Here is a 16,475-nt window from a genome sequence, read left to right as displayed (position 1 = left end):
ACTGGGGTGAAAAAAAGAAAGAAAAAAGAATAAAAAAAGACCATTAAAAACCTTGTTGATGGTATATTTTACTTTTTGCATATTAAGTCTTTGAAACCTGGGGTGTATTTATATTTCTATGACAGAACACCTGTACAGCCTGCCCTATCCAACATCACCTAAACCCAGGACACCCTGGATTAATTCTTCCACAACTATGAAGTAAGGATTATTTTGTAGCTTTTTAATGCTGGACTAACACTTATGGAGTTCAAAACAGTGCATCTGTGTTTGGAGTCTCAATGCAGCTGCCTCATATAAAATGAAGGCATTTTAATCCAAATAGGAAACAGGGAAATTGATGAAGTGAGAAAATGCACAGATCACATGTGCTGAATAAGTGGCTTCCTGGAGACCTTGAGGGAAGAGTTGTCCTGTAAAATACCAGGATAAGTTTCTGGCATTTTCTGGGTGATTATTCCATACTTGATGTAATGTGCTGAGTTTTTTTTTTTTTCTTTCCCCCAAAGAAGCTACTCTATTGAATAACTTGTAGCCTGTAAAAGCCCACAGTATCACAACAGCCATGGCTTGCTCTCCCTAGAAAGTATTCAGCTACTGACCCAGCAGGTCAACCGGGAGAAAGAAGTACCAACTCCACAGTTGGCAAGGAGAAAGGCACTTACTTTGGTTTTAGTTGAACATGTCTTTTTCAGAGGTCAGAAACCACAATTGCATTCAGCTATCTGCTTGGGAGTTCTACCCTCACCTGGTGTCACTGTCCCTCCTAGGGCCTTGGGACCTCTCATCTGTGAGAGTGAACTGTGAGGTCCAACTGCTTCGCCTTTCATGTTTGAGAATGGATCCCCTTCCACTCTGCTCCCATAGTTTCTTCCACAAAGGGGTTCATTCATTAATTCCCCAAATGTGTATTGAAAAGATTCAGTTCTACATACTTGGAAATACCAGACTGAAAAGAGAGCGGGCCAGAAATCCAGAAAAATAAGAAGAAAACCTTCCCATCTAGGAGACAGACAAATAAATAAATATAATTTGTGCTGTGGAGACAGGTAAGATGAGGACAGAGCCTGGAAAGCACTGGAATTTGGAGGTAACTGTCTGCGGAGAAGAAGATGCCGTTTTTGAGAGGACAGCCAGGAAGGGGTCTCACTGGCAAAGGTGATGTCACTTCAAAGGCAACATCTGAGCAAAGGCCTAGACAAGGCAAAGAGCAAGGAGAAATGCCAAGAAGAGTCAAGAACAAGACTGACTCTGTTCAAGGCTTGGGCTGTCTGTGTTTCTGCACATCTTGACGATCCCTCTCTGTCTCACCTATGCCCTATTAGGTGTATTAATCAGAATCAATATCATGGACAGTCTAAGTTTATCCAACTGGGCCCCGAGTCAGTCATGAAGGAGACAGGAGGGCAGGGTGAGGTCAGAGGGTTCCTTCCCAGGTTTTCACCCTCTGCAAAATGAGGTCTGTTATGGAAAGCAGCCATGGTCAGTGGTTGGAGCTTTTGCTGTCTTGCATTTTGATTTTCTTTCCTCTCCTCTGCCCCATCCCCCTGCTCCCCATTTTCTGAACATTCTTGAAGAAGGGACAGCCTGCTGATTGAAGCCCTCTCTTTCCTCCCCTGCCATTTCCAAACTCTCTCTCTCTCTTGGGGTTCTGCCCTTAGTTACCCACTCACTGTTAGTGCTGGTGATGACCTTTATATCAGCAGCGAGATCCTCACCAGTGAGGAAAGAGGACATAAAATTAATCAAATTATAGTCAAATCATGCTAAGTGGAGCTCAACTAAAAATTGGCTGAAGGGAGTCTGAGACATGTGGGAAGAATTGGATTTAAGTCTAAATGTGTATCTATAAAAGACAAATACGAACAGATAATAACACCTAGCTAAGATTTAGCTAAATGGAAAAGAATTAATCTAAAGAAGGCCAAGAAATATCCGCCCTGGAGAGCAGAGGTTCTCCTCTGTAAATTAGTGAGTCACAAGAATTTAGGCAATAAGTGAATAATTGTGGGGTAAGATTAACTAGGTGTTCTAAGGTTGTTGAAGATCTTAAATTACACCAATTTAGCAGAGAGTGGGTTCAGCGTGTTTTAAGATAACAATTAGCTCCCGTAAAAGAAGGGAACTTAAGTGTTCCTGCTTCTCTGTGGGTTTCTGCCTTTAAGAAATCATCTCTAGCAGTTGCTGAGTTGGGGTTAGAAACCCAGAATATCCAGGTGACAGACTTTGGATTGACTGACTTTCTTTAAAACAAAAGTTGTTTTGTTTTAACTTTCTTTAAAACAAAACCCAATCTCACAGAAATTAGAATCGTGGAACGTTAGAGCCAGAAGGATATTAGCACTCTGGTTGAAACTTTGATTTTACAGATGAAGAGTCAGTTTCTTCATCTGTAAAATAGAGGGCTAGATGATGAGATTGCATATCTTCCACCTCCAAGAATCCACAAAATCTAGAGAAGCTTATTGGCTGCCCAAAGTCATACAGCTGATCCACACCAGACTCGGACAGGGGGCTTGGTTGATTCCCAAGGTTCTCTTCATGGTTGTGAGACAATTTTGTATCCTAAAAAAATCTAGTCAGATCAGTTGGTTGATACAATGCAGCAAAATAATCATCTCACCCAGTTGGATATTCCCCCCACTTCAATCCTTTTTTCTGTATCAATGTAAACATAACCTTTGGGACATCCCCAGCCACAAGAGCGAAGCTTGAACACAACTCAATTGTGCTTGTGGCTGGCCGAGTCACTCCAGAGAACACAACAAACTCAGTCTATAGTGTGGGGACCAGGAAACAATGGCTTCGATGCTTTTCAACATGCAGGTTTATGCAAAGGTGACCTGAACTAGGACCTGACTTGGAAAGCCTGACTACCCATATGTGTCGGCAGAGAATGACCCTAACTAGCAAGAAATCACTGATGGACTGAAATACTTTGTTTTGAGTCCAAGCTTCTGGTGGCTGCCAAGTGAAGACTGCATTTCCCCAGGGTAATGCAAGTGTGCTGTGAAATCTTTCAGCAAGTGTAACATGAAATCCCCCAGCAGGGATGTAGTAGCCAGGTCATTCCTAACCCCGGGGCTGGAGCAGTCTATTCCTGTACATCATGCTGGGCCATGATCCTCTATTGCACAAGGTTCCATACCTCAGACTCATTTTCATTTCAACATCTTCTAGGAAACAGGTCAACGGCATACGTTAACAACCCCACACCCACACCATAAGCAAAACGAAAGGTGACCAACTGGGAAAACATTTGTAACTCACATTACAGAAATCCCTAATATATCAAGGGCTTATCAAACTTACCAACTCAATTGGAAAAGACATCTTAGAAATAATTAGTCTTCAAAAAAATTCTTACAAACTCTAAATATCTCAACAAATGTTCAACCTTACTCATAAAGAGAAATGCTAAGTCAAACCACGTAGAAATCTTCATCTAATATATGGGTAAAAATCTAAACTTTTGATAGACTACTGTATTAGCAAGACTGTGAAGAAGAAGGACTGTCACGTATCATGGGATGAATGCCAAAGGGTACACACTTTATGGAGAGAATTTTGGCATCTAGGAAAATTACCGATATATTTACCTTTTAATCTGTTTCTAGAAATTATCTCAAAGAATTGCTGGCAAATATGAAAAGCTATTCATTTCAAGGATATTAATTGCAATGCCATTTGTAATTGCAAAAGACAAGAACATTAATGTACATTGATAAAGGACTGGCTGAATAGACTGTGGTGCACTATAGCTACAAAAGAGGATGAGAAAGATCTTAGATATTGCAAGGTAGTAATCTCCAAAATACTGTTAATTAAACAAAAGTAAGGTGGACAACCGTGTGTAAAGTAGCATATACTAGTGCATGTATATTTGTGCATTTGCTTACAAATGAAAGTATAAGCTAAAAGCTGCCCAAAATGGTTGGAAAGTTGGGATAGACGGGACAGGGATAGTGAATAGATTAGTTTTATTCTGTGTTTTTTTTTTAAATTTTAGAATCCTATAGATTTTAAATCTAATTTTAAAACAAGCAGAATTAAACAGATGATCATTATTGTGCATTGACTTTTGGCTGAACCACATGGAGGAATAATTTTAAGTGATTTTAAAACAGAACAATTTTCAACTGTACATCCCGAGGGGGATATATTTAAAGGTTAAAAATAACCACAATGAAATCTCAAGCAGTTTTCAGTGATTATATTTTTAGTAATAGTATATGTATTATAATTTTGAGAGCATATATTTTAAGCAGGGAAGAAATTATATTAATATAGTAGGATGAATAAAGGAAGAAAATTCAAATGCAAATTAAAATTCAAGACAATTAATATAAAATTTCTATATGCCTAAATTTGAACTGAACATACTAATAGGAATTTGTGATATGATTTTTCCTTAACAAAAAGGGTCTAGAAACCATGACCAGCTCAGGAGCAATGAAAACCCTTACTGCCCAGATTGTGGTCTCTAATCAGACTTCCTTTTTGAAAGGACCAAGGCCTGTTGGAGGAATGGCTGGTTGTGAGTCAGGGTGCAGGAAACACACAAGATAAGGTTAGAATATCTAGTCCCACCAAATGCAAGAGGCTTAAAAAGACCACTGGGATCATGGCACAGATTATTGGAGAAACTGGAAGAGGTTTCTAATTATCCAAGCAGGGATGGGGTTATAGAAAGAGACAGATATTATTACCCTATCTGCATGTATGATTACACTACTGGAGTGACTCTGAACCATGTATAGTCAGAGAAATGAGAAGTTGTGCTCCATTTGTGTACAATATGTCAAAATGCATTGTACTGTAAAATAAATAAATAAATTTGTCAAAAAATGGAACATTTTGATCATTAATAACAATAACAATAGTAGATTGAAACACATCAACTATGTTAAAATCCATGTATTCCATGTACCTCAGATACAGCATTAATCTCCAGGATATATGAAGAACTCAAAAACTTAACACCAACAAAAACAAATAACTCAATCAATAAATGGGCTAAGAAACTGAACAGACATTTCTCAGAAGAAGAAATACAATGAGTCTACAAGTAAATATTAAAAAGTTCAACATCTCTAGCAATCATAGAAATGCAAATTAAAACTACACTGAGATTCCATTTCATTCCATTCAGATGGCAATTATCAAGAACACAAGCAACAATATATGTTAGAGAGGATGCGGGGGAAAAGGTACATACATACATTGTTGGTAGGACTGCAAATTGGTGCAATCATTCTGGAAAGCAGTATGGAGATTCCTCAGAAAACTTGAAATGGAACCACCATTTGATCTAGTTATCCAACTCCTAGGTTTATACCAAATGGACTCAAAATGAGCACACTACAGTGACACAGCCACATCAAAGTTTATACAGCTCAATTCACAATAGCTAAAATATGAAACCAACTTAAGTGTCCTTCAATAGATGAATGGATAAAGAAATTTTGGTATATATACATAATGAAATAATACTCAGTCATAAAGAAGAATGAAATTATGACATTTGTGGGTAAATGGATGGAACTGGAGAATATTATGCTAAGCAAAATAAGCCAATCCTAAAGAACCAAAGGCCAAATGTTTTCTCTCATATGTGGGGGTAGCTAGGGAAGAATAGAGGTACTTTGGATTAGGCAGAGGGGAGGGAAGGGAGGGAAGAGGATATGGGGGTAGGAAGGACAGAGAATGAATTGAACATCATTATCCTATATGCGTATGTGATTACATGATCTGTGTAAATATAATTTACAACAAGAAGAATGAAAGTTATACTCCAATTACGTATGATGTGTCAAAATGCATTCTACTGTCATGTGTAACTAACTAGAACAAATTTTAAAAAAAGAGAAAAGAAATCCATGTGTTAGTAAAGATATATTTTAAAGAACCAATCTCCTGGGTAAACATGTAGAGGACACAAGGGAAACAGCTCTTTATCGTGAAAATAAAGGAAATCAATTGTCCTGACTTTTTGTTTATTTATTTATTTATTTTTGGTTCTTATTTATAATATACCATGGAGTACTCAAATAGTTGAGCCGGAAAATGACTTATTTAAGGAAAGTACCTGCTAATAAATAGAATTTGCATAATAGGATAGAATTTGCCTACCACTAGTTTGTGATCCCTAATAAATATTGGATTAAACAGCCACCATCAATAGGTACTGAGGCCATTAGGCAGAAAAGGGAACTCTAAATGGAGGAACTTCTCAAAATTTAGTGTGCATGCGAATTACTTGGGGAAACTATTAAATTCTGATTTACTAGGTCTGGGGTTGAGCCTGAGATTCTGCATTTGTAACAAATTACCAACTCAGCTGCGGAGGACCATTCTAAGGAAGAGAAAAGCAGCCCTGGACATTAGCAAGCCAGGCCTTGTGTTCCTCTTGGTCAGAAACAGTTCCACAGAACAATATCAGACGAGGTGACTCTGTGACCATGATGGACCAAATCAAAACAAGCCTACTCCATAATCATGTCTAAACACAAATCGAGAACTTTGTCCAAACCATGAAACTGACCAAACAGCCCCGTCTCTGAAAGGACTTCTTTGCCAATTACTGCTGTAGGCTTAGTCTACTCTTTCTTCTTCTAGGTAGATTAATTGCCTTAATGTCACTTCCTGACATTACCTAAACCTGATTCCTTAAATCTTCCCTAAAATCACAAATATAAACCAGGTCTGCTTATAAGTCCTTTCTAAGTCCCTCTGAATCATCCCATGGTCCCACAGAGGAGCAAGTGCCCACTCTCCCGGCAGCAGGCACTGAACACTGTGTTTGTTCCCTCCAAGTGTGTTCTGTGGTCTTAGCTGGAGCAGAAATCCAACAGTGTGATGATCAGGCTGTGGCCTCCTGATGTGATGCAATAGAAGGCTCACAGTGTCACCTTTAAAGTAAACTTGACAAAAAACCAGAGCTGGACCTGCATCTGATTAAGCCTCAGCTCTAAACCCCAGTTTATAAGAAATATGAGACACCTAGGAATATCTGAAAGAACTATTTTCAGTTCAACCACAAGGCAAATTATTTTTTAAAAAAACCAATACGTGACATTTAAAAATGGAGAGTAATTTAAAGATCCAAAAAAATTCAACAGTGAGAGTAATCAGTCGTAAGGCGTATTCTTTGTTTGGACCCTGATTTGTACAAACTGTACATAAACTATCAATGATAATTATCAATGATAATGACAATTGGGGATACCTGAACAGCTAATAGATCTCTGATATTAGCAAATCATGAATGTGAATATTTTTAGGTTTTAGAATGACAGCATCCATTTTTTCAAAATATTTACACTTCGGATATGATGTCTAGGATTTGTTTTAACACAGACAACTGTCATGATGAGAGGTAATGAGGGGAGGAAAGGATCAGTCATATTTGATAACTACTGAAGGGTATATGGTGATCATTTTTACTATGCTCCCTAATTATGATATGCCTGAAAAGTTCCACAGTAAGCAATTCATAAAAAATATTTTTTAAACATTTAAGTTAAGAGATTATTGAAAGAAGAAATATCAAGGAAAATTAAGGACTTTTGCTCAAAATGGCTGAAAGTTCTATAGAAATAAGTTATAATGTCTATAAAAACTTACCCATGACTCAAATTACATTCTGACCAATTTCTTGAGAGCTAGCTGACCATTCACTAATTTCTTCTGTTTTTTTTTTAATCACTAACAGATATATCAATTGCAAGTGATGAGAAATAAGGAATTATTATTAGGAATACTTAGGTAATGGCCTTTGGAGAAGCATTCAATTTAAAGGTTTGCCTCTTAAAAAGAAGGAAATGTATTATTTGAGCAGTTACCTGGATCTGTAGCAGATAACATTGAACCAAAAAATAAACAGTCGGTGAAATGAAAGTCTCCATTTTTCAACTGGCCGGCATATATCATCGCCTTGACAAAACCATACACAATTAACCTGTAAAAGAGAAAAATAAGATCTTTAAATATTGAGTGGAGTTATCACTGCAAACATTCCTCCTGAACAGGCATTCTGTACAACCACCCCATCCTGCCCGTTCATGGCCACTGGCTCTCAGTTCACTACAATCTCTGAACCAAATATCACCATTCATTCACCTAGCAAAAGGTAACAGGGTATTTTATTGTTTATTTCAATAGAAACAAGATAAATCTCAAGGATTTAAAAAATAATCTGTCAAACGTGGCACTACAAATCATGCCTACAAATACAGTGGCTGTGTTGACATCTGTAAATGGATTGCTTTTCAGTTTTCCTTGTTTGGTCTGTTGGGGGTGTCTGTCTGCAGAGGGTTCGAATTTCAAATCTGTCATCTCAGGAGAAAGATACTGGCCACTGGCAGGGCACAGCCATCCAGCCACTTTACAATAGACAAGTCTCCATTGCTCCGGGTGTCAGGGCACTTCCGCCCTCGTAGAGAAGCCCTGTTAGGTCAGAGCATGTGCAATGTCGATGAGCAATCAAATGCTGACATGGTCACTCATGAGGTTTTACAAGAAATGCTGCTCCGGTTTTGAATGTTCTAACCTCAGTTTCCTATGTATGAAATGCAAATCCTCTGTTTGGGTCATCCTCTGGCACCCTGTAGTCTTTAAATTATATTTATTTATTTATTTATTTGGCTGACTGATTTTGCTAAAACCTAGTAGAGAAAAGACAGAGATTGGTGAACTGAACTGCAGTATAATCTAAGGTCTGTAAGAGCTTAGAAACTACCGACTATCAAACCAACAGAGGGATATTTAAATACATTCACTTAAAAGTTATTATTATTTTTTTGAGAATGGTTCTGAGGTTGGAGGCTTTGGTTAAAGATCAGAAATTATACTTTCAACAATAATACAGATATTTCAAAATTGTAAGTGAAATATATCCATCTATTTCAGACACAATTGCAGGCAGTAGCACACACTGGCTATAGGATTTTATGCTCTTACTAAAACTTTTGAATCTTTAATATCTTTAGTCATATGATAGGGTAACAATAATGTGCATGGAGCTTTTTAACAATTAATGAAATAATAAACACACGGTGTTGGGCACATAGTAAGTTCTCAATGATGTCATTATTATTACTAGCAATGATCAAAATAGCACTTAGCATTTATTTACAGTTTCTACTTTGCATTGTCTTAATTTATTCAATTCACACTTTGATCCCATAAGGCGGGTATTACTATTTTCATTTACATATAAGAACAGTGAACACAGTAATTAAGTGACTCATGTGAGTGACACAGTAAACTGTGAATCCCAGATTTGAATCGAGGTCTGGCGCACAGCCTGGTCAGGTTTAACCTCCACGTCGTATTGCCTAGAAGAGTGGGTCTCTATTTAGCATGATACCTGACCGTCCTATACTATAGTCCAACCACCCCCTAAGGTGCTGCCCTGGGCAGGAATGAAGTCTGCCAAAGAATCAGAAATAATACTACCCTTTGAGGGCGCTAGTGAGCCCATCTATGGTGGGCTAGAGATGGAGACCCCACGCTGCGGAGTGTGGTGTCCAGCACAGGACACAGAATCTCATTCAGGCTGCAGGTGGTAAGCATCTGTGAGCAAATGTGCCAGCAGGACAAGACTGTGGCGAGGTGAAGATGCAAGTTCAAGGGGCCTCGTTCTTGGCAGGTCGTCTGTGCTTGACCCGGCAGGCCACTTGAGGGGTGCAAGTGTGCCATTTCTTGACAGGCCCAGGATAGTTTCGTCCAGCTGATTTATTTGTTCAATAGATATTTATTGTTGAACCGCTAGTAAGTGGCAGGCTCCCTACTAAGTGCTTAAAATATATTAGTTAACAGAATAAAGATGCATGGGAACATGCAGTTAACAGGATGGAAAATAATAAAAAACAGAGAAGTTCAAATTCCATTTGCTCTCCAAGTCACTCCCTGGATTGAAATCTGCCAGTCTGAATGACACTAGGACATTCCAGATAGTCATGACGTTGCCACAGAAGGGCTCCTCGTTTCGCCCTTCAGCATCTTGTGGGGTCAGCCCAAGCCCACCGTGATCCATTCTCATTTGAACTGCATTTCAAATATAGAGCAGTAGAGCTGTGGCTCAGCAGTAAAGCGCTCACCTAGCATGTGTGAGGTGCTGGGTTTGATCCTCAGCACCACATAAAAGTAAATAAATAAAATAAAGGTATTATGTCCAACTACAACTAAAAATTTTTTTAAAAAAATAGGGAGCTTTAACAGGCTCTGGAATCAATGTCAACTTTATGACCTGTGACTATATTTCTGAGATTCTGTATCTATTAGTTAATTTTACAGGTTAAAAATCCAAGGCTCAAATTAAAATGATTGTTTCATATTGCGTAGAAGCCATTAAAATGGAGAATATAAAAACATATGTATTCATGGTACGTAGACTTAACAACAAGGAAGCCAGAAACCTCATACACTATTGCTGTAAATTAAAATTACAGGGCTTCTATATCTTAAAATGCTAATATTTTAAATATTCAATAACTTATTGGTTTCCTGTGGATTAATATTAATAAATTAATCAAATAGGTACCAAAAGGTGTATAAAAAGATTATTAACAGATCACAAATATTTATTGTAGTAAACAATTCAGGACAAATTGCAGAATATACACATGATGGACTAAATATGCAACTATTAAAACTATCTGTAAGAATATTATTGGTCACGGCAAAGTCAATTATTTTTAATTTAATAAAATTTTATAAATTTGACTACACTTAGGTATTCATTTATGAAACAAAAAAACTAGAAACACGTAATCCATTATTAATGATGAATGCAGTTACATAAGTGGGATTAAATGTGACCCTCTTCTTGTTAGCTTCATTGCATTTCCCCAGTTCTCTTAAAATAATAGCCATAATAAAAACAATGTACATTATAAGCATCATTATGAACTCAGTAGACATTTTATCCTCAAGATATAATATACAACAGACATTATTTTATCCTCGTAATCCTCTGAGTTACATATTGTAATTATTCCTTTTTACAAGCGAGAAAATTTTAGGAATCAGAGAGGTTAAGTAACCTGCCCATAGTCACAGAATCAGCTTATGACAGATCTCGACTTGAATATAGTCAGATGGACACAAAAGTCTATACATGTTTAAATATTATAATATTTACACAAATTATTTGGACACATTAATGGGTTTTGCGGTGACACTTTCATACATGCATATACCATGCTTAGATCATGTCCACCTTCCTTTCTACCCTTTCTGTCCTTCCCTCTCTTCTTTCTTCTCTCCAGCTCCTTTCCACTTCCCAAATAGTTCCTCTTCTAGTTTCAGGTCTTTTTATTTTATTTTTTTACTTTTTAGATACTTGAGAAGACATACAATACTTGTCTTTCCATGTCTGGCTTATTTTTTCTTAAATGATGTCCATTTTCCTGCAGATGATAATTTCATTCTTCTTTATGGCGGAATAATACTCCACTGTACATATATGTCATATTTCCTTTATCCATTCATCTACTGATAGACTTCTAGATTGATTCCGTATCTAGGATACTGTGAATAGTGGCACAATAAACATGGACATGCAGGTTTCCCTTTTGTATGCTAACTTCATTTCTTTGAATAAATATCCAGGAGTGGTGTAGCTGCATCGTAGGGTATTTCTGATTTTAGTTTTTTGAGAAAGCTCTATACTGTTTTCTACAGTATAGAAGTATTCCTTTTTTCCATATGCTAGCCAGAATTTGTTATTTTTCATTTTTTTTGTTGGTTTTATTTATTTGTTTTTTCACATTAGCCATTCTGACTGGGGTGAAATGGAATCTCAGTGTAGTTTTGATTTGGCATTTTCCTGATGGCTAAAGATATTGAGCATTTTTTTTCATATGTTTATTGGCCATTTGTATTTCTTTTGAGGACTGTCTGTGCAGACTCATTTGCCCTTTTTTTGATTGTATTACTTATTCTTTTTTTTTTGTTAAGCTTTTTGTGTTCTTTACATATGAATACTAATCATCTCTAAGATGAAAAAAAATGTAAAGATTTTCTCCTATTCTGTAGATTGGCCCTTTCCTTTATCGTTTTCTTTGCTGTGCAGAAGCTGTTTAATTTTATGTAATCCCATTTGTCAATTCTTGCTTCTGTTTTCTGGGCTCTTGAAGGCCTATTCAGGAAATCACTGCCTGTGCCAATCTCTTGAAGTGTTTCCCTGATGTTTTCTTCTACTACTTTCAAAGTTTTATGCTTGACATTAAGGTCTTTGATACATTTTGAGCTGATTTTGGTGCAGGGTGAGAGATGGGAGTCTAGTTTCAATCTTCTACATGGGGATATCCAGTTTTTCCAGCATCATGCGTTGACAAGGCTGTCTTTTTTCCAAAGTGTTTTTGGCGACTTTGTTAAGAATCACTTGGCTGGAGATGAGTGGGTTTATTTCTGGATCCTCTATTCTATTTCCATTGGTCTAAATGCCTGTTTTTAATGCCAATATCAGAGTTTTTTTTTTTAAACTAGCTCTGTAGTATATTTTGAAATCAGGTATTGTGATGGCTGCAGCATTGTTCTTTTTGTTCAAGATTGCTTTGGTTACTTGAGGTCTTTTATGTTTCCATACGAATTTTTGGATTGCTTTTTCTGGTTCTGCAAAGAATGTCACTGGTGTTTTAATGGGGATTGCCATGAACCATAGACAACTTTCAATAGTATAAACATTTTTACAATAGCCATTCTCCTAATCCATGAACACGGGAGCTCATTCCATCTTCTAGTATCTTCCTTTTCTTTCTTCAGTGTTTTGTGGTTTTCATTGTAGGGGTCTTTCACCTTCTTGAATAAATTTATTTCCCTGTATACCTTACACCCTTAACTACCAATTCTATAATGCTTTTGAAATAAGAAGAAACAGATGTATGGGTGTGAACATGCACACATACACACAAGCACACATCTCGTTTGCTTTAAAAAAGACAAATGTCTGGTTTACTACAAATTAACTCCTGGACCTAAAGTAACTATTATGCTAGCTGCTTCCTTCAGAGAGACCAAAATATAAAACAGCAAAGCAAACGCACACACACACACACACACACACACACACACACACACCAAAACCTGACTAGTGTGGGCTCATTATGGTCATTGTTATTATAAACAATCTACCAATGGTCATTAACACTGCTAATTATAATAAGTTGAAAATTACTGTGCACCTACTATGTGCCATGAATTCTTATCAATAGAGCTATTGTCATTATTGCTACATAATTATTGATAAAAACTAAATTAGTTATAAATACATTAACTGAGAGGCTAAAAAGTGAACCCAGGGGCTGGGGATGTGGCTCAAGCGGTAGCGTGCTCGCCTGGCATGCATGGGGCGCTGGGTTCTATCCTCAGCACCACATAAAAATAAAATAAAGATGTTGTGTCTACCAAAAACTAAAAAATAAATATTAAAAAATTCTCTCTCTCTTTAAGAAAAAGAGTGAACCCATATATATATATATATACACACACACACACACACACACACACACACACACATATATACCATATGTATATGTACATATATACATATACACACACATATACATACATACACACATATACATACATACACATATATACATACATACACATATATACATACATGTGTATATATATATTTGTACTATAAATTTAACTCAGAGGTGCTTTGCCATTGTGCTGTACCCCTAGCCCATTTTTAAAATTTTATTTTTACTTTTTAAAAAAATTTTGAGACAGGGTCTGGCTAAGTTGCTTAGGACCTTGCTAAGTTGCAGAGGCTGACTTGGAACTTGTAATCCTTGTGTCTCAGCTTCACCAGTTGCTGGGATTGCAGGTATGCAGTACCACACCCAGAGTGGTATATTCTGTGAGCACTACACAGAAAGTATTTTGTATGGCTCAGGATACAGGACTGATGTAGTCTGACGAGGACAGGAAATCCAGTAAAATCCAGTGCATGATATTCCCTGAAGATTGCAAACCTGAGTGAGCTGTCCTCCAGAGATCCATCTGAGGTTGGTGACAGCCTAGGTTACAGTGTGCAGCAGCAGAGCTGCCTATTAAGCAAAATTTGCTACCGTTGATTTCAACTTAGTGTCATTACGCTAAATGGAAAACCCAGTTAGTGCTATTCTTTAAAAAGCAGGGTACTGGTGCTAGGGTGGATTCAAAAATGGAAATCCATGACCTGACCTCAAACAGTTGAGTATCACAGATGGCTGTCACATGACTGACTTCAGTAGAAGGGACTAGGTAAAAGGAATTTGCAGAAATGCTCAACACACCCAATTTACTAAGTGTTTATAATACATGCACTGATTTTAAATTTCATGTGTTTGTTTCACACTATTAAACTCCACACCTAAAAGCACACTGTGAAAATGTTTCAAAACAAAAAGTTCGAGGAAGTTCAAATTATTTTGATGATTTTAGAATGTCATCTGAATGTCAGTATTTTTATAAAGAAACTCCTCCTGTTCCTCCTTTTCTTTCTTTAAATATGGCCTTCACCAAATTATGGCTATATCACCAGCAAAGGCAGTTTTTTGAATTGTTATGAACAAGCAAGGGGAATTGTTGGGAATCTGAAGACAAAACTGCATGGACCAGTCCTGTTAACTGTCAGAAGAGCCACACCCTGCCCCCTGCATGCCTGTGAAATAGACCACTGCATGGAATTTGGTGGGAGAACCCAGGACCTGAGGGTGCTACAGTCAATATGAGAGTTATGATGTGCTCGCAGATATCTGATCTGCAAATATGTATCCTATTTATTAGCTCACAGGTTGTGGATAGTGTCAGACCCACACTTTCTTTTTTTCTGGGGCATCTATTCAAGAATAATATCTCCCCGGGAACTCATAAATCCTTAGCTCTGGACTGATTCACATTGGGAGGGTCCTCTCCCCAAATTCATGCACCTTCTCTAATTTCTCTTCAAGACAGTTCCTACCTATAGCTTCCAGAGGGCTTGAAAGCAGCTACAAAGGTCCTTCAAGATTAGAAGACTACAGACAAAAGGTCACAATGAAATACCCTGTTGTTTGATCTTGCGTGGGTCCCAGCCCCCAGCACCTTGAGACACTTGAAAGGGAGTTAGGCCAGCCCACCTCTCACATGTCTGATGCCTGGTTTCCTGCCGCTGGTCACCTTCCTGGGCCTCCTTGCCAGACTTCACTCATCCCTGTATTTCTGTGCCAGTTCCTGCTGCTACAGCAACCCACGCAGATGCCTGCAGGGGATCAAGCCTCCCTTCTGTGAAGTGCTCCAAGGTTCTTGGAGGAAATATGATATAAATCTCAAGCATGAATATGGAGTGGGCATAAATTGCAAGGTTGAGATGCAGTGGGAGGTAGAGATTGGCTCAAAGATGAACTCCACTTAGGCGAGAACCTGACCAGGCATCCTGATTTTGTGTTTCTCATATCCGCTGTGCAGGAGCAAGCTGGCTCCTTCATGGATGAAGGGGATCACTTCCTGACTCTGCATCTGCTACCAAGTCCACTTGCCCACTGCTCTCTGACCTACCTAAGCACACAGGAGAAGACCCAGAGGAATCATGAAGCAGTTAGGCCAGCTACACTCACTAAGGGCACCACGTACCCCAAATAGCAACCTCCCTTGCAGAGCTGGTCAGCTTGCACCATATCATGGGATGTATGGACCCTATAGGACTCGAGTGATCCCAGAGATTCATGCTGTATACTTGGGTGTTCCACTTCTCTTTCCAGAGACCATGATTTCATGCTCCCTGGATAGAACCAATGATCTCTCGCTGCCATCCTTCTCTCAACTTGTATCCCCAGAATCCATTCTCTGATCCTGTTGACCAAACCCTTGTCTTTATTTCATCCAGATCCTAAATTTCACCCACACATTTCTTGTGTGCCTATCTTACCTGACTAATTGGAAGACAGCCAATATGTTTGGCCTGCCATGTCCTCCTCTGCTCCAATCTCAATCCGTGTTCACATTACCCAGCCTTGCCAGCTGGTAAGGGGTTAAGGAGCTCATGGTTCAGGAAGAATGAATGAATGATGTGCACAAAAACTACTCAATGAAAATTACAAGCTTAGTAAAGCTGAAGCTGAGTGCTGATGGATTGAGAGGAGGGAAGGGGCACCATAGTTAGAGGAAAGACGGTATTGGATTTGAGTCTGTCCTGCAGATCAGATTAAATCAGACAAGAGTTGTGGGAGGAGGCAGAGGAACAGGGGAATCACTATAGTTAAAGGCAGCAAAAGCCACCCAAATGAGTGGTAATGTGTAGAAAGTAGATGGCAAAAGTTGGGTGATTCATTTTGATAGATGTGTCCACTGTGTACTGCTACATGGTCTAATACATTGGTTCTCAAATTTTGCTGCATATTAGAATTGACTAGTAGGTTTCAAAAATCTTGATGTCCAGGCCACACCCCACAGACAGTATGGCAGAATCTCCATAACAGAGGCTCAGGCATCAGTAT

At 38.2% G+C, this 16,475-nt stretch overlaps 1 protein-coding gene across 1 annotated transcript in view; it reads right to left on the bottom strand.

Annotated features, from left to right (window-relative positions):
• Positions 1-16,475, bottom strand: part of Slc9a9 (solute carrier family 9 member A9) — a 537,107-nt gene that overhangs the window by 393,132 nt on the left and 127,500 nt on the right. Inside the window, exon 5 of the mRNA XM_076867799.2 lies at positions 7,845-7,960. Within this exon, the coding sequence (XP_076723914.1) occupies positions 7,845-7,960 (116 nt within the window). The remainder of the gene's footprint in view (positions 1-7,844; positions 7,961-16,475) is intronic.

The sequence above is a fragment of the Callospermophilus lateralis genome, chromosome 10 (genome assembly GCF_048772815.1).
Source record: "Callospermophilus lateralis isolate mCalLat2 chromosome 10, mCalLat2.hap1, whole genome shotgun sequence".
Lineage (NCBI taxonomy): Eukaryota > Metazoa > Chordata > Mammalia > Rodentia > Sciuridae > Callospermophilus > Callospermophilus lateralis.
Note: the sequence above shows the minus strand (reverse complement) of the source record. Positions and strands in the feature narration are given on the sequence as shown.